We start from the raw sequence: 19394 nt of genomic DNA, 5'->3' as shown, positions 1-19394 counted from the left end.
GCGTACAGGAGGACACTCCAACCAACTGAACCACACCGGCCAGGGCAGGGAAAACACCGGTTTTTAGCTATATGAATTCTCCATAAATGCAGTGAAATCCCCATGAAACACCAGCGGATTTAAGGCTTGTAAGTCTGAGCAAATCACACACTAAAACTATTATTAATGATAACATTGCTTCTCTTTGTTGACACTTCTTCTTGCCAAGTACCGTCTACCCAAGCCTTCTTTAACCTCCAAGAGACTGAAGGGGGCTGACCCACCTACCGTTCCTCTGAGTTTTTTCTAACCCTGGGGCCTAGCCAACTGGGAGGGGACCAGCAGAGCCACAGGCCCTGCCTGAAGGGGGCGCCCTTTCCCAGCTCTGCACAATTGTTCCCATGGCTCAGTATAAATGAGGGCTAAATCTTACCAGATCTTCAGATTTTCAACAGAAGGCAGAAATCTGATCTTATTCCTAAAATCTCCTGATTTTATACCTTGACAGCAATTTTTTAAAATTTTTGAAACATGACATGGACCAAACAACTCACATCCACAGATGAGCTGGCTTTAGCCAAAGAGACCTCTGCACTGTATGGTAACTTGTATTTTTACCTTCTGGATCATATTTTCTCTAAGAGGCCGAGATGCTTTATCTCCTGCAGCAGGCTGGGATGTGAGCTCTGTCATTACCCCTTCTTGCAGAAGAGGAAACTGAGTCTCAGAAGTAGCCCTGCACACCCAGGGCTACACGGTTGCTCAGGAGCAGGGCTGCTGTTTCTCTTATCTGTCCTAAGGGGGCTGACCCAGGACAACCTTCAAGCTGTCACTCCGAGCTGTCTCCAGTGGTGCAGAGAGAAGGGAGGGCAGGAGGAGGAGACTGAGGTCTACCCAGTTGCTCCCGAGCTCCTGGCAGTCCCTGCCTCTGCTCAGGAGAGCAGTCCAGACCCAGACCCGGACCCAGACTTCCACTTAGGCTGAGAGGCGGATGTCTTGGGGCCCAGGATGCATTCATTGGTGGGAGCTGTGGGCCTTGGCCACCCTGACCCTCCTCTCTGCACAGGCCTTTCCACAAGCAGACATCAGTGTCAGCCCAGGTGAGCACAGGGGCCAGGGCCGGGAGCAGCTGCAGAGGAGGACACCCCATAGGTACTTGAGGTTTGTTCTATCAGAGAGGTCCAGCTGCCTGAACAGCACGCTGGCCTTCCTGACCTGAGAATGTTGGGGGCCCAGCTGAGCCTCCCGGCAGCCCTCCAGCCCCCCTCCTTCCAGCTCATGGGCATTGTCCGAGGGCCAGACCCAAAGAGTCCTGATTTTAAGTCCTGGCTCTGCGTCTAAAAGCTCTGTGGTGTAAGTTCCCTAACCTTGCTGAGCCTCGGCTGACTTTGGAAAACTGCACAACGACCCCTTCCGGGGCTACTGTGCAAGAGAGATGGTAATGTGGGGAAAGTGCATAGTGCTGGTGCCGGCACCATAGGAAGATCTGAAAATGGTTATTTGTTAGGAATTTGGCATCTGGAGTGCCCACCCCCACCCCAGCTGTGACTGCTGTTCCCAGGAGCTTTCAGACCTGCTGCCGAGCCACCAGAGGTTGGGCGTGAAGGAGGACAAATCATCCCTCTAGCGGCTCCCTGGAGCCTGGCCCAGCAACACTCAGCCCTGCGAATTTTATGGAGCATTCCTAAGAACTGGGACCCACCAGCCTCAGACATGTGGCCTCCCAGTGTCCCATTTAGAGGACAAGGGGCTTCAGATGGGCTCAATTTCTTCCTCTTTGCAATGGGGAGGCAGGGATGTTGGCTCGGGGGACCCCTGTCTGGGTAGGAAGAGTCCTGAATCCTGCAGTCTCCTCATTGCTGAGGATCTTGCCTATCACCTCTACCAAAAGGGTTCTTTCCAAACATTGTTTAAAAAATATATAATAATAATGTAACAACAATTAGGATTTATATTACCCATATCATGTTCCAGGCACTGTTTTAAGCACTATTTTTTAGGCACTATTTTTCATATATGGATTTATTTAATCCTCATAATAACTCTATGGCAGAGATACTATTTTTATTCCCATTAAAGTAAAACTAATTAATGAAACACCCATAAGGCCACATTATTGGGCTGTTATGGGGTTGGGATAATTTAAACAGTAAGATGATAGGGTTGCCAGATAAAATACTGATGCCCAGGTAAATGTGAATTTCAGATAAACAATAAATTATTTTTTAGTATAAGTATGTCTCAAGTATTACATGGGATCTATTTATGCTCAAACTTATTGTTTATCTGAAAATCAAATTTAACTGCACATATTTTCCCCCCTAATTTGGCACCCCTAGTGGTGGGGGATGAGGGGTGATTTTAGTTCATTTGGGCAAAGCCTCAGGGGCTTTGGTTCTGTCCTAAACTCTGAGGGTCCTGTGAGTCGGTTCCGGTTCGCCATCTAACCCTAAGCGCCTTTCAAAGACCTGCCTCCAAGGGCCATCACATTGTGGGAGGGGTTGAGGCTTCAATATATGAATTAGGAGAGATACAAACATTCACTCCATAACAGTGTCTTTGCATTCTTATTCTTCTACCTCAATTTCCTCACCTGTGCAATGGGAAAGTAGGAGAGAATTTAGACAAAATATCCTTGAAGCCTGCCTTGCACCTTCCTAGGTCTTGCCCTTCTGCCCTGCATGTGTGGGAAGGGCCTGGGGCTCAGTTTCGGAGTGGGAGCAATGAGGAGTCTTTTCTCTCTTACCAGCTTGTACCCGTGGGACGTCTCTCTGAGCTTCAAGTTTCCTCTCTGGAAAGTGGGGATAATAATGTTTCCTACTAAACGTTTTGGGGACCTTCAGTGAAATCATGCAAGTAAAATACTTAACACACATGCTAAGCTCTTGAAAAGTGAGAGTTAGTACTATTACTACTTCTGCCCCTGTGATTGTTGATGTTGTGATAGTATTGGGCACACAATAGTTTCCTGTTGTAACAGAAAATCTCCAAAAAAAGAACTTCCAGACATCTATCCCCACATCTCAGCCCCACCCTCTTTCACGGAGGGCTGACACCTCTTCCAACCCAGCAACCTTAGAGATCTCAGAGCTGGAGTTGGACAGAGTTGGAAGGAAGAATCCTGGAAATCTGTTCAGCCCAAACCTTTTATATTATAACCGTGGAAATTGAGGCCTACACAGGCCAAATGACCCAACCGAGGTCATCATCCATCCAAGCGACAGTTCTACTGTCCCCCATGCTCCCAACCCAGCAGCAGAAAGCCCAGCTGGAGCCTGAGCAGGTTCTGGGGTGTCCAACCTGCAGCCTGCAGGTCGCATGCAGCCCAGGAAGACTGTGAATGCGGCCCAACACAAAATCATAAATTCACTTAAAACGTTATGAGATTTTTTTTGTGTGTGATTATGTGTTGTAGTGTATTTAATGTGTGGCCCAAGACAATTCTTCCACTGTAGACCAGAGATGCCAAAAGGTTGGACACCCTTGTAGAGGAAAGTGATTTTAACCCAGAAAAGCATGTGTGAGTCTAAGTGTGTGTGTACATGTGTTTAAGTGGGGGTGTGTGAGCATGAGTGTGCATGTTGTTGTGACGAGGGAGGGCTTGTCTAGGGTCTTGGTGGGCCCTTGCAGACCATGAAGGTGGGTGCAGAGCCAAAAGCCTCCTTACTGAGAGTGGGCCTGGTTTGTCTTCTGGATACAGCAAAGCAGAACAGATCATCCATCATTCCATCATTCATCCAGAGGCTCCAGACTTTCATTACACACCCCCGAACATGCAAATACACTCAAATAGGCTGACTCAGCCACACCCCTAGATTTGCTTTGGGAAGGAGAAAAAAAACAAAAACAAAAACAAACAAACAAACAAACCTTTAGGCAGCTCTGAGAGACTCGAGAGGATTTAGGCAGAATAGATCCATTTTCCAAAATCTTTTCTCTGAACCTGGCTTTTGTCACGTCGTCTACGTCTACATGGATTGAGTGTAAAGTGCTTAGACGAGGACCTAAAAGCTACATAAATATTTGCTACTATGGTTCTTTAATCATAACTATCAAAAAGTTTTCTTTCTCTGGCTCCTGAGCCCAGGAACTCTCTGCAGTGAAGGAAATTCTAGTAAAGCATTTTGAAGCCCAGGGCGCCGGGAGGAGGAATTAGTCAAGTTCTATGGCCTCTTCCTCTCTCCTCCACACATGGTTCTGGTATAGTTCCAGGGTCCAGCCTGCTTCTGTTGCAATAACATCTAATATTTACTAGAATGCCTACTATGAGCCAGGCACTGGCTTCTCTGTGAAGTAGGTACTATCATCATGCCCATTTTACAGATGAAGAAACTGAGGCACAAAGAGCCAAGTTTCCAACTTGGGTCATCTGACTGAAGAGTCCAAGCTCTTAAGCTGGAGCATAGAGGCCTGGGCAACTGGGTATCCCTACTTCTTTAAGTGCATCCCTAAATCTGGATCATAGAGTCAGATCCTAGTGGACACTCTGGTCCAGTCCTCGCCTCTCCTCTATGGTCACAAAGCACTCAGGATAATTCTAGAACATCTCTTAGTACATGTGTATTCATTGCCAAGCATGTTGTGTGTTCGTCACTCCAGACTGAACGACGTGAGGACATAGACCTCAAGCCAAATAGGCACCCAGGAAATGTTGAATTGCTTGCTTAATTAACTGTTGGTCTTAGCTCGGGCTGTTATAACAAAATACCATAGGCTGGAGGGCTTAAACAACAGGTATTTATTTCTCAGAGTTTTAGAGACAATGAAGTCCAAGATCAAGGTTGAGCAGAAGAGAGAGAGAGAGAGAGCAAGCACGCTCTGGTCTCTTTTCCTCTTCTTATACGGTCTCCTATCCCGTTATGAGCACCTCCCTTCGGGATTTTATCTAACCTAATCCCCTCCCCAAAGCCCCATCTCCAAATGCCATCACATTGGGGTCAGGACTCTAACATATGAGTTTGGAATGGGACACAATCATCCAGTCTATAACGCTGTTAAGTTTTGAATTTAATATCTTTATTTTACAAATGAGTAAACCAAGACGATAAAAAGGTGTTTTCTGGAGGCACTAGAGTATATGGGAATTTTCAATTCCATCAGAACTGAGTCTCATTCTACACTGCCACTTGCTAGCTGTGGGAGCAAGTGACTTAACCTTCCCAAGCCTCAGTTTCCTCATTTGTAAAATGGGGATGATACTGATACGCCCTCCTAGGTTGGTCTCAAGGAGTTACATACTAACCACCCAAACAATGGCCACCATTATTAGCAATATAAGAAATTACATGGTGCTATTTCCCCTGTACTATGTGGCCACAAAAGCAGCCCAGAGGAGGGGAAGCAGAACTCAGGCATGAGAGCAATGGGACTGTTGCTGGTAGAAGTGAGGTCCCCATTTCCAGGGGTCCACAAGGAGAACAAGGTTTAGTGGTAAGGTTCATCAAGGGTTGAAATAAATGACTGCCCCCCGGTTACTGATGTCCCATCTTCATCCATCCCAGTATGGAAAAAGTCCAGCCTTGTCTTCATCAGGCCCAGGAATAGGGCCAGTGTCAGCAATTCTGTGCCTTCAGTTCAGTCCATGTTCAAGCCTAGTCCAGTTCAGCCTTTGTCCCCACCTGCGAGCTTAGTCTGTTCCTGGCTTTGCTTAGGGTGGCTGGCGGTGGGCCCTGTGCCCAGGCCCGCACGTGGAGTCCCTGAGGCCAGGCCGCAGCTGCTAGGCCCATATGGCTGCTATGGAGAGAGAATGCACAAATGAATGGGGCGAGTGCCTATTACCGAGAGAGCGGGTGGGAGAGCAAGAGCCCCTTTGTTAGGCCGATCAAATTATCTTAGGCATGGGAAGGACCAGGGAGGGGCTCTTTCAAACTAACCAATCAACTTCCCAGTCTTTCGCGGACTGGTTTTGGGTCCTCCCCCTGACCACTCAGTTTCCTAGATCTCCAGGATTCTGTGTCTCTTATCCAATCCAATCAATCCTTTTCCCAGGCTAGACTGACAGGCCTTTATGGTCGCCATTTTGATTGGTACTGTGATGTGCCCTGCAGGGAATTTCTCCTGCTGCTTTTACTCCTCCTGCCTGCTTGCTTTGGGGTTAGGTCCCAATGCAGCAGTTCTCCGGGGAACCTACAAATGCTGCAACTTCCTAGTGAAGCAGGCTGTGTCCCATTCAGCTCCCTAGTTGATTAGACTTCTTAATGTTTGATTACCTTTGCTCCCTGCCTTTATTAATACTTAGCTACCTACGCTAAGAGGACCACCAGTTCTCTTTGTCAGAGCCAGGGCTCACTGGGAAGGAGGATGGGCAGGCAGTGGGACATTTGGACCATGGAGGCAGCAGGAAGCAGAAGTGATTAAAGTGACTGTGCCCTCCTAGTTGCCACCATCCTGAACACGGAGAGATGCTTTTTTATGACCCTCTGAGACATCTGGGGTCCAGTAGTGTGGGTGGGTGGGTGGGGGGACCCACACAAATGTGGCTCCCAGAGCCTCCCCCTCCTCCCCTCATGGCTGGCTCCCAGAGCTGATCTGAGCAGGAGGCAGCAGGGTAGTGAGTGTGTGGGTGGCTGGATTGGGGCCAGCTGAGCAAGCAGCCAGTTTGAGTGGGAAGGTGACAATTTATTCTTTTAAAGAGAGAAAGACAGAGTGAGAGGGAGAGAGAGAAAAAAGGGCCTTGAACTCTACTGGTGTGTTCTTTCCTTAACAAGCTCAGTGATTCCAGAGGCTTTGACTCCCATCCCAGCCTGGGGAACCTGGGGGCCTTTGGTGCTGTTAATTGAAGTAAAAGACCTTGTAGGTCGGCAGCCTGGTTTCCAGAGCAACAAGCTCCTTTGTACATTCCTTTTCCCCACCCCCTCTTTGTCACCTCCTGGGCTTCTTTTGCCTGCCCCACCCCCACACACCTTGGAATCTTATTTGTAATTTTCAAAATGCTTTTTTCTCTCACATACCTTTGGGCCTTTGCACATACTGTTCTGCTACCTGGAACACTCTTCCTCTGATTTTTAATCCAATTTCAGGTCCCAGTTGAGACATCATCCCCTCCAGGAAGCCTCCCTGATCTCCAAAGGGGGGACGGGGGTTATGTATCACTTTTAGGTGCTCCTGTGACAACACCCTGTATTTCCTCCATCTGGGAAGGGGACTCTGGCGCCCTGTTACAATCACCTGTGAGCTCCTTGAAGACAGGGGCAGGGCCACCACCAGTTCAACTAGGAAGAGAAAAGGGGCAAACAAATAACTGGCTTCCAAAATACTTGGGGGCCGCTCCCTCCAGTTTTTGCCTGCATGCCGCACATCTACAAATTACGTATTAGTGACATCTTTATGTCTGTGCTTCCTTTTCTTAACGCCAGTGTCCAGACATTCGGTCAGAAGCCACCTCTGTGTCATTTGCCATGCGCTATCTCCAGCAGGCAGCCAACTGCCCGAGACCAACTAAGTGCACACACAGGACTTTTTAAATGAATATGGGAACAAATGAGGGTCCAGCTAATTAAGACTCAGAAAAAAGGAATCTCTAAATTAGATCTGGAGCCAGACAGCTTGGCTTCATAACTTAGTTCTGCCACTTAGGAGCTGTGTGATCTTGAGCAAGTTACTCAGCCTTTCTGTGCTTTCGGTTTCTTTGTCTGTAAACCAGGGGTGACCTACATCATAGGATGTGTGAATACTAAATAAATGGATAAGTACCAAGCACTTGACAACACCTAGTTCAAGTGAAAGCTCAGCAGGGTTGGCCCTGGTTATTCTGTTGCCATGACTACCTGCCCAGCTATAAAACTAGGTTACCAAAGGCTACTTCTTTGGGGTTTAGGTTGATGAAAGGTGTTCCTGGGATCCTTCTATTCCAAGTTTCTAATATCCCAGAGGGAAAGTTGGTTGGGGGTGGGGGGGATGGGAACCTGGCAGAGTGGAACTCATTACCACCCCAGTGCAAGCATGAGGCTCCTTTTGGCCTCCCCGGCCCCCCAATTAAAGGCCTTTGCCTGCCCACAGTGGAACAGGGGATAATTGAGCAGTGACCTGTCATAGCCCCATTTTCTGGTATGTTTCACCCCAGGCATCATAACTATCATTTGCTTAGTGGAGAAAAATCAAAGGGCTCAGGACTGAGGAGGTGGGGGGGAGGGGGTGTAAATAACAATGTGGGGCCTGCTTCAGGGAGATTATTTTCCCCATGGGGGACTTGCTTTTGAAGTGGTGGTCAGGCTTTAGGGCCCTGGAGAAGCCTTGGAGCTTTTTCTAGGAGCTAAGGTCCTCCCCTTCCTTCCCAATCCTTCAGCCTTCCTGGACAAGTGTGACTCGGTGAATGAGTGAATGAGTGAGTGATTGCACACGCTCTCTCCGCTGGCCTGGCACGCAGACCAGTGCTCCCAGACTTGCCCACACACACATCCTTGGCAGTCTTGTTAATATGCAGACTCTGACTCTGCGGGTCTGGGGCGAGGGTGCTGGGATTCGGCATTGCTAAGGAGCTCCCAGGTGATGCTGATGCTGCTTTTCTCAGCTATCACTGCGCTAAGTAGTCTGAAAAACCAGGGTCATCAAGCCTCTTTCAGTGCTCAGTTAGAAAAGTCCAGGCACGCCAGCCTAGAGTCAGAACACAGGAATGGTGAACACACCCTTCCCACCACTGTCCCCAAAAGGGGGCAGTTGCCCCAAAGAAACTGTGGGATTCCCTAGCATGTGTTTAGTTATTCAAAACTAGTTACAGCTCACCTAGTATATGCCAGGCACTGGGGAGAGGGTTGGTTACAATAGACATTGACCTGAGTAGAGGAGAGAGACTAGCCCTGAACAAGAATACACACTCACATGTGAAAGGAGCCAGGAATTGAGACTGAGGCCCTCTCATAGAGCAGGACCTACAATGTCCCATCTATGGGAAAGGGACTCCAGAAGGGGAGCAGGAAAAAACCCTCCTCCCACTGCCAAAAGGAGATGACAAAGAAGTCCATGTCATCCCAAACTCAGGGAGGGAAAAGCAAGACCTCCCTTCTTCAGCATTCTTTGGTGAGGTCTGTACCATTAAATTTAAATACAATGTGCTAGAAATGTCCCTGGGGCTTTTAAGCAGCCGTGGGTTTCTAATAATACTGTTAAACTCTGAAATTAGAGAAATAACCCAAATTCCACTTTTAATCAATCGTGAGGCCTGCGGCTTAATTTTTGTTAAATACAGATAAGCTGAGAAATATGGTATGTGCTGTGATGTTTTGTGTTGCTTCACTGTGGGGTTATTTTGTATTTTGGGTGTTCTGCTTTCTACCCAGGGTAAGGTTTCTACTGACATTTGGGGCTGAAAACTCTTCGTGGGTAGGGGTGTTGTCCTGTTCCTTATAGGACATTTAGCAACGTCCATGGCCTCTACCAATTGAATACCTATAGCATTCCCCCTGTTTTTAACAATGAAAAATGTCTCTAGGCATTGCCCAGTATCCCTGGGGGTCAAAATTGCCCCTAAACCACTGCTCAAGGGTGACCAACTGAGGGATGTGGGACTTTCAATTTTAAAACTGGAACTATTCCAGGAAAGCTGGGATGGCTTGACCACCATACTTCCACCTCTAATAGAAGTCGTTAGGATGGGTGGGAGTGGGGAAAAAAATTTAGCATCAGAAATCCCATACTCTGCCAATCAGTCTAGGCAACTCCTGGACAAGCCAATGAGTGTCCTTAATTATAAGTCATGGGTTGGAAAGAAAATAGAAATGGTTTGCTGCTTCTTATTCATGCTAAGGACAAAACTGCTTCAAAGTAGCTGAGTCCCTCTGTGTAGAAGCCAGTGCCCGAAAGTTCCCACAAAGAGCTCAGTAACACTGAGCTTCCCAAGGGGTCCTTCAGTCCTCTTGGTGGTGGCCAAGAGGACTGAAGGACCCCTTCTCTCTTGGGCAGGCATTGTGGCAACATCCTCCTAGACCAGTGGTCTCAGCTGAGAAAAAAGGAGACCAAGCCCCGGGGGGGCAGGGACAGGCCGAGGATGCTGAGCCCACTGAACTCCCCATGTACAGCTCTCTTCCTTTGCAACATAGAGGAGAATTAAGGGAGCCAACTGTGAATCCATTTAGAAAATGGTGCTCATTGAAAGACAGTTGACCAGAAGGACCAACTAGGGGGGTAGGACAAACCAGGACTGACCAGTGCAGCTTCCAGGGGTGGGGAAAGTGCTGGTCCTACTCAAATGGAAAAACCCATTGGCTCCGACAGGACGTATAGCTTGAACCCTGCCTGTTTAGCATGGCTCTACTGATTAACGTCACTGCCCTTTTCTTCAGGAAAATGCACAGAGGTGCACAGACACACTTTCAATTTTGCATTTACTTTCAGGGGATTCACTGGACTCCTGAAACACCTCAACCCCGATTATGAAACCCTGAGCTAGTCATTAATAATCTTACTATTACAAAGCAATCCGTATCTGCCAAGTGCATGGCAAATTTAGTTGGCCAAATTAGTTGGCCTAGCGACCTTATGAAGTGGATGCTAAAAGACAATTAAGCAGTTTCAGCCCTGTTGATTTCCCCCTGATGAAATATCATGTGGACTTTAAGATCAAAGACTTTGGTGTCGGGAGGCCTGGGTTCCAATCCCTACTTTGCCACTTACTAGCAGGATAACCTTGGGCAAGTCAACCTGTTTAAGCAGTTTCCCTAATATGATCATAAATGCTCAATAAATGTTGTCTTCTACCTTTTTATTCATGCTCAGCCGGCTATTATGGTGGCTTCAAAGGCAAAGATTCCACACCCCTGAGCACTGCAAAATGTACCCCAAAGATCAGCCAGTTTGACAGCTGAGAAGAGAAGGAACAAGCCAGTATCACACAGCATATCAGGTGCAGAGCTGGTGGTTGGGACTCGGGCACCCCAATCTCGGTCTAATAAATGTCACCACTGGCCACTGCCTGCCCTTACAGATTAGCCACTCAACCTAGTCCGGGGTGGTTCTCAGCATGTCTTCCTCCCTACAGCCAGTCATCTGGGGTTATGTTTTTTGTTTTTTGCTTTTTGTTTAAAGTATCTCCTAAAGGGCTTCCAGAGGGGGTAAAGCTTGGGAGAAATTGATTATCTCAAATGTGGGTTTTTCACTTATGCCCTTTCAGAATTAAGAACAAACCCAGTAGTTCGATGAGCTAATGATATAAAGTCTTGGCTGTAATTTGTCAAGAAACACATGGGGAAAATGTCCACTCCTGCCAGAAAGCCCAGACTTGCAAATGGAAACAAGATACCATTTTTTGCTTATAAAATTTGCAAAGATTGCCATTAAAGTGGTAATACTCGCGCTGGAAAGGCAGGGTGAGAGGGGCACTCTCAGGCCGTATAAATTGCTTTCAGGAGGCAATTTAGAAAATTGTATCAAACCTTAAAAATCTGTCCTCAGAAAATCATGAGAAATGCTGAAAAGGCTTTATGCACAAGGCTGTCCATCTCAGCATAATGTGTAATTGTTTTTTAAAAAGGGAAACAATATAATTATCCACAAATAGGGGAATGATTAAATAAACTCTAGAGGGGCCACTCAGTGGACTATTCAAGAGCTATTTAAAACAACGTTTACTAAAACTTACAATGGCATTGGGGAATGCTTATACTCTAATTTTTAGAAATCAGAATACTGACAGGTGTGCATAATACAGTGTAATCACAATTGAATTTTTAAAAAATTAGTGCATTGAAGCACGACATAAAGAAAAGTATACTAAAGTAGTGATATTTTCCAAGTATTCCGTAATGAGCATATATTACTTTAATTACTTCGTAAATTGTAGGTATGCCTAGGTTTTTTGGACCTCAAGGGTAGAATTGAATTAATCATAACGGAACATATGTTACTTTCACTCTTGAAAATATGGCATAAGCTGTAGAAACAATGTTCACACTGCCAGCCTCCCTCCCAGCCTGTCTCCTCTCTGCCCCCAGCCATGCCAGAGCTGCTCCAGGCTTCCCAGTGCCCACTGTTCTGGATGGAGTTCAAAGGCCACTGCTATCAATTCTTCCCTCTCAATAAGACCTGGGCCGAGGCTGACTTTACTGTTCTGAGTTCTCCGTCGGCTGGAAGTCCGCCAAACTGGCCTCCATCCCCTGGTGAGTGGGCTCCTTGGTCCTCCATAGGCCAACCAAGCACCCCCTTTGGAAAGGGGAGTGGAGAATGACGTTTCTCTTTAGTGATTGAAACTGACTTTTATCCAGCCCAATGTCTTATTGAAACTGTCCTTGGCAATGGAAGGCAAAGCGTTTAGTAAGAGGAGCAAAGCGTGTGCTGTAAAATTCATCTTTGTAAGTGTCGATTTGTGGGGTGCCCTGCTCTTTATCACAGGGGGTTTGGCCCTACATTGCAACTCCCACGATAAACATACAAACAATATGATATAAGGAATAATAGCTGATGTTTATTTGTGAAGTAGTTTATATACATCATCATATTAAACCTCCCTCAAACCAAATTAGGTAGGTATCTCCATTTTACAGATATGGATCTGAGTCTTCAAAAAGGTAAGTAACTTGCTCCAAGTTACACAGCTATAGAGTGGGGAAGCTCAGCTATGAACCTGAACAGTCCAGTCATAGCCCACCCACCAAGGCGTCCTTCAGTGTCCTCTGTCTCCTAAGCCCCAGGTACAGGGACCATCTCAGAGTTCTCCAGTCTGGTCCAGCCCTTTAATGTCTCCATACCTCGCACATTCTGTTCCCTCTGCTGGAAATTCCTATCCATATTTTCTCCTCCAGATAGGGTAGATACCTTCTCAACCTTCAAGACACAACTCTGACAACATCTCTTCACCAAAGACCCCCCTGTCTCTGTGGCAGCCTAATTGCTCTCATTACCCACCTCTCCCAGAGCACATTCTTCATCACAGTTTAAGGACCTGTTTCACATCTGATGTCCTTGCTTATCTGTAGATTCCTCGAAGCCAGATGTGATATGTCCCATTGCCACCCCCACTACGAATTCACGATCTTGCCTGTTTTTCAAGAATCTCAGAGACTGAAGTTAAAAACAGTTGATTCTTTATGCTTTAGAGTGACTGAGTCTTGTTAAAAATAAGATGGGTGCTCTCTCCTAGTTTCCAAAGGCGTCTTGACTCCTCATCTCTTCATCCAGCAGATATATTGAGCACCCATTATATTCTCAGCGGTGCTGAAGAACATAGTGAGAATACAGGATCAGACCAGGAAAACGGGAGCCGCTACAAATACTTAAAACAGAGAGAATTTAATACATACATAAGTGATGGAATCTGAGAACTTGAGGAGATGGGAGTGAAGCAACCTAGAGATTCACAACAGCAGGAAAGCCAATTCTGCTTCTAACCGAAGGGTAGGCCCATCCTGTGGAAGCTGGAGCCACTGAGGCGAGGCAGCACCAGACAGAGACCCCCTAGGCAGAGAGGGAAAGAAACACCCTGACTTCTGTCTCCCTCCCCTTCTCCATCGGTGGTCACCTTACTTGGGGACGGCTGACATGACAGGGAAAGGCGGCCTTCAAGCGTCAAATCCCCTGCAACAGAGAATGCAGCACAAGACTGGTGCATATGAAGGTGGATAAGTTCTCAGAAATTCCCAGCCTATAGAGGAAAGTGAGATATATGCAAAAAAAGAGTAAATTTAAAAGTAACTCCAGTTGAAGAGTTTCCTTTAGCCAGCCCTTGGGAAGGACAGTTCAGCCTGCCTCAGGGCGCCTGGGAACTAAACTTTGGTTAACTGGGCAGCAGAAGGATTTTAGGCAAGTTCAGGGGTTTTCCAGCAATATCTGGCCCAACTCCTGTTCTTTTCTCCCTCAACTTACTGTCTTCCTCTCTTCTCAACTCCTGACGCCCCCTCGTCTTCTCTTATACTAATATTCTCCCCCTTTCCTCTCTTTTACAGGTCGTTTTCCATTTTGGCATAGAATACTTCCCAGAAAGCATGAACAAGAGTTGAATTTGAACAATAATTTGTTATCAGTAAGGTTTCGTTCCCATAAAATTGGACACTGTTATAAAATTCCCAATTATATCTTGTCTTTGAGACACAATTCAATTCTATATTTCTGGTGTTTTCTTCATGCTTTTTAATTTTGTCTTTTCTTTCCTAATTAAACACACAATCAGCTTATATCCATGGGGCACCTGATTGGAGTTCGAGGTTCTTACACTGTCAGCTTAACTAATAATTTCCATCTTTGTTTCAAGCAACAATTGAATTGAATTAAGTTCATTTGATCTCTGCTCCTTATTACTTGCAATAACACTGTGGGCCTTTCTCTTTTCTAGTTATTTTGACCAGATATTGGGAAATAGCAATAAAATATTGAAACTGTTTCCTAAGCACGAGCTGTTGAACAAAAATGGTGATAGCGCCAACCTGACCGGGCGGCCACCCCGCGGATGACTGCCCGCATGCATGTCCAGCAGTTGGTATAGGAGACCCTGAATTGTGTGTGAGAGGGACATTTGGGGATGCCAGTGCTCAGCCTGCTGGGTAGGACCAAGGTCAAAGGCCTGTTGGACTGAAGAACACTTTGTCCCCAGAAATCATACTACTTCTTCTTCCTTTTTTTTTTTTTTTTTTGGTCTCTTCATGGTATCTCCAATATAACCCACCTTGTTTGCTAGTGTTTTGAGGTGAAGTCATACCTTTCAGATGAATAACATTACTGAGTCCTGCTCTGAGCTGGCACAGATCAAATCCAGGGGTGCCCATGAGATAATAGCCACATCCAGTAACCTAATTAAAAAAGAAAAAGGAGGAAAAAAGCTGGATTGCAACATATCCTCTATTTACTTTGGTGCAGGAAGGTTAACAAGGATAGCTTTCAGATTTCTGTGAACAGAGGCAACAAGTAACATGCTGCTGTGTTTCTTACCTTCGCAGCTGGGAGGAGAACATCTTTGTGTGTGACCTTGTGAACAGCTGTGTTCCTGGGATTCCAGCTGACACCTGGACAGGGCTTCACAACCACGGACAGGTGAGGAAGCAACGGCCAGCAGGCCCTCTTGGAAGCTCCAGCCAAGACTCCATTTTCATTTTACCAATCTTTCATGTAGAATTTATGTACCAGGCTGCTGCTATATGCCCAGCAGACAGAGAAAAATCAGACATGAGGATGCCCCAGTTAGAATCCAATAAACATTGTGATGGAGAATATGATGGGGCCATATAATATGGTCAGGGAAAGCCTCTGTTTGGCTAGGGTTCTCCAAAAAAAAAAAAAAAAAAAACAGACACAAAAACATGATTCGCTTTCCAAGAGATTTTGAGGGGAAACATCTGTGAAGGAAAAAAAAGGGAGGGGCATGCGGAGGCAGGCAGTGATGTGGGTCTGAGACCTGTGAAAGGAGAGGGGAAGAAAGGAGTGGGTAGGAAGAGCCTCGGATCTAGCACAATTGTGAGGAGGTCTTAGCTAGGCCCATGGCGAGTGCCCAGGCAAAGGATGCCCGTGAGAGGAATGAATAGCGCTTGTAGCTCCAACATGCTGAGTAACGAGCAAGTGACCGGGCACAGCCTGCAGGAAGCATGGTCTCTCTGTGAAGGCAGTGGGAGATCCAAAGTGGCTGGAAGCTGAGGCTGTCTGCCAACTCTGCTCCCTGCTGCTTGTCCTCCTGAAGAAGCTCTAAGCAGTGCATGTCCACGGTCCCACAGCCTCCTTTGGGAAGAGACTTTTAAGGTAATGTCTAATGGACAAATAGGAGTCAGCAGAGGGAGAGCATTCTGTGTAGAGGGAACAGCATGGGCAAAGGTCCTGAGGTGGGAGGGATCATGGCACTTTCAAAGACGTTAAAGACCAGCGTGTCTGGGATGCACAGAGGGGCAGGGGTGGGTGGAAAAATGGTGGAGAATAAGGCTGAAGAGGATGGCTGGGGCCAGACCTCATACCTGACAATATCGCAGCAGACTCCACCCAGAGGTTTTGTCCCCAGACTTTCCCAGGGCAAGCTACACGTTGTCTCTATTTTGCCTGTGTGTCTTTTGCCCTGTCGCAGAGCACTGTAGGGGACGCGGCTCCAGTTCCAGCTCCTAGCCTGCCACTTCCTGGCTGGTAGGTGACTTTGGGTATTTCTTCTTCTTCTTCTTTTTTTTTTTTTTTTTACCTTTCTGAGCTTCAGTTTCCTCAGCTATAGAATGGGGGTGATAATAATAGTGCCTTAATGTAAAAAGTAAATGAGCTACTGTATGTAAAGGGCTGAGCCTGGCATACTGTAAGAGTGCCTGAAGGGTGCAAATTAGCAGAAGTAACAGTAGTGGCCAGACTCAGTAGAGATATGTTTTTTTAATCAATAGAATTCGTATGTCAAGAACCTATATAAAAGTTGTAATAAAAAACCCAAAATTTCCATTTATAACACTAACTTTAAAGTTGGATTATAAATACACTTTTTTAGAGTTTAAGGAACTTGTAATACAAGACATAATAATAATAATAAACACAGCAAAAGGGCTTGTTTTTTTAATTTTAAAAAATTTATTGATTTGAGAGAGAGAAACTTCAATTTGTTGTTCCGCTTGTTTATGCATTTATTTGTTGATTCTTGTATGTGCCCTGACTAGGGATCAAACTTGGAACCCTGGAATATCAGGATGGCACTCTAACCAACTGAGCTACTTGGCCAGGGCAGGGATTATTGTTTGTTTGTTTGTTTGTTTGTTTTTCAGGGCTAGACACCATGTACCAGGCAGGCACTAGCTAAGTCCTTTGCATGCTTTAATCATCCAATCTTCACAATAACTCTGAGTGCGATATTAACTCCATTTTATAGGTGTGGAAACTGAGGCTCAGAGAGGTTAAGCAATGCATCTAGATTGCAGAGCCAGGAAGTGGATGGAGCTAGAATCTCAAGCTCTAGTCTCTCTCTGAAACAGTGAGCTATTCTCATTAAATGATGTGGCCTCCATAATCATCAGTGCTTTGGGGAGATTTTCTAAGCACTTGAGTAAATGAAGAAATGACTTTTGTTCCAGGACATTGCAAAAATGCAGTTCTTTCCACAATTTGCATATTTATTGCAACACCAATAAAATTCCCAACAGGACTTTTTGTGCAATTGGACAGAGTAATTCCACATCAGGCAAGAAAAATCCACACTTATTTGGACAAAAAGCAAAAGGATGAAGGGTGACTCCCACCCACTGGTAAAATTTTTTTTTAAGAATAGTAATTAAAAGATGAAAGAGAAAGAAAGACAGAGAGAGGAGGGAAAGAAAGAAGGAAGGGAGGAAAAGGGAGGAAGAAAGGAAGGGAGAAAAGTCTAGTAGTTAGGGTGTGTGGAACTGGAGTCAGATAGACCTGGGCTTGACTCCCAGAGATAATGCTTTATTAACTGGGTGAATTTGAGTAGACCAGTCTGGGCCTCAGTTTTTGCATCTGTAAAATGGAGGTGATAATGCCTGCTTTGTAGGGTGGTGGGGATAAAATTAGTGAAGCACCTGTAATGACATACAATACACCCTGAACAAATGGCAGCTAGTAATGGTGGCAATAGTAGCAGTGTATCAGGTTTAAAACAAGGATTTGAACTGTTAGATGTGCAGTTTAGTATGTTATTCCTGAACAGGAACTCACTCAAATGCTCAATCTTTCTCTCCTTGGCTTGCTCCTTGCCTCGGGATGGACCCCCTCAGGAAGGGCAGTTTGAATGGACCAATGGCTCCTCCTATGACTATAGCTACCGGGATGGGAGCCAGCCGGATGACGGCATCCATGCCGACCCAGGAGAGGAGGACTGCGCACAGATATGGTACCGGCCCGACAGTGAGGGGTGCCCCTGAGACCAGGGCCCTTGCAGTGGTGCTGGGGAGGCACCATCCATGGCCAGAAGACTGGTGAATTAGGTCTCTGGGACATAAGGAGCATGGCCATCCTCCGTAGTGGATGAATTTTAAATAATATTTAATGGTGCATTGTTGACATACACACCATGATTTGGATGAAAAGACATTAGAGGTGGAAGCATGAGAAAAGGATAGTGCTTCTATGTCAGCTCACCAGTGCACCAAAGTGTGAGCCCCTCCCCCAGACTGGCGCTCCTGCTCCTGATTATTAGAGCAAGGTTGTGCCTGGGAAGCACTGAGGGGCCAGTAGTGAGAACAGTATACTCCTGAGTTCAAACCCTAGCCTTGTTGCTTTCTAGCTTTGTGGCCTTATAAGGAATTATTCATTTTCTCTGAAATTCCGTTTCCTCTTTGGTAAAGTGGGTTTAATAATGTGTCTACCATCAGGGCTGTTCTGAGACTTAAAGGAGGTACAGTAGCCTCACCGAGCATCAACAAGAAAGGGATGCCAGTGTAGGCATGAGGCCTACCGTAGAAGGCTTTTACTTCAGTGAGGGTGATGGGTACTTTTATTGTGGTGGGTGGGCCTTCATCCAGGTTCTCTGCTTCTTCTCACCACAGCTCTGAGGTCATGGAACGATAACACCTGCAGGCAAAAGTTCCCCTTCGTCGGTAAGATTGGATCTCTGACCATTCACTGACCCAGCCTTGTCCCTCGGAGCAAGCCCAACTCTAGCACCATCTTGTAGCTGTGCCTAGTGTAGAAGTGACACTCAATAAATGGAAAACACAGAAGAGATAAGTCTCCCAGACAGAGATTTTAAACAAGCAAATCTTGACACAGAGCGGTTACTTGGTCACAAGTGACAGGAAACCCAATTCAAACTGGCTTAATAAATAAAAATGTTGGTGGATTTATTGATCCAAGGAACAAAAGGCCAGGGGCTGGTCGAGATTCAGAGCTGAATCTCCTTGGCCTGGCTTGCGGCACATGTGCATTCCAGAAGCGCTCCCTTTGGCCTGTGCTCCCTGACCAGGCTTAGATGCACATTGCTGGGGCAGAGAAGGGAGGCAATCAATATCGTCAACCACATGGGCTTGAAGGGCGGGGCGGTTCCCCACAGGAAAGTGGAAACATTGCCAAACTCATACATTGCTGGTAGGAATGGAAAATGGCGAAGCCGTTCTGGAAAACGGTTTGCTGCTTTTTCAAGTTAATATAGAATTACCAGATGACCCAGCAATTCTAATTCTGGGTATGTTCCAGAGAACTGAAACTAGGCAGCATTCAGACATCACTGATTATAGCAGCATTGTTCATAATAGCCCCCAAAATGGAAACATCTTCCGGGGTACCACCCGGATGGCCCCATTTCATGGTCAAGATTCCTGCCAGGGCCCTGATGGTAGCATGACAAACAGCCTTGGTTGGGGCTTAAGTGCTTTTGAAGTCTCGTCACTCTCAGTCCAGGGCTTGGTCTGCCCTCGTGCCACAGCAGATGAGAACTTCTGCGACTGCAGCCAGAGAGACTCTTGGCTTTTCCTCCTGGAGCAAGTGTCTGTAACTCGTCCTCAGCTGTTTCTTATGTTTCTGTAGTAGCAACAGCCATCCAATCTAATTACGCTTTCAACTACCTGCATTACTCCTGCTAGTGTACTCCC

General features: G+C 46.3%; 1 protein-coding gene across 1 annotated transcript; it reads left to right on the top strand.

The window, feature by feature from the left end:
- The first annotated feature begins 970 nt into the window (after positions 1-970).
- On the top strand, positions 971-18433 carry CLEC19A (C-type lectin domain containing 19A). The gene is given in 6 exon segments (XM_054589151.1): positions 971-1079; positions 11904-12008; positions 12011-12068; positions 14838-14931; positions 17583-17712; positions 18330-18433. Coding segments are annotated over 6 exon segments (600 nt in total).
- Positions 18434-19394: the final 961 nt, after the last annotated feature.

Source organism: Pteronotus mesoamericanus, unplaced genomic scaffold, assembly GCF_021234165.1.
Source record: "Pteronotus mesoamericanus isolate MK-2021 breed Mesoamerican mustached bat unplaced genomic scaffold, CSHL_Meso_final scaffold_167, whole genome shotgun sequence".
Taxonomy (NCBI): Eukaryota; Metazoa; Chordata; class Mammalia; order Chiroptera; family Mormoopidae; genus Pteronotus; species Pteronotus mesoamericanus.
Note: the sequence above shows the minus strand (reverse complement) of the source record. Positions and strands in the feature narration are given on the sequence as shown.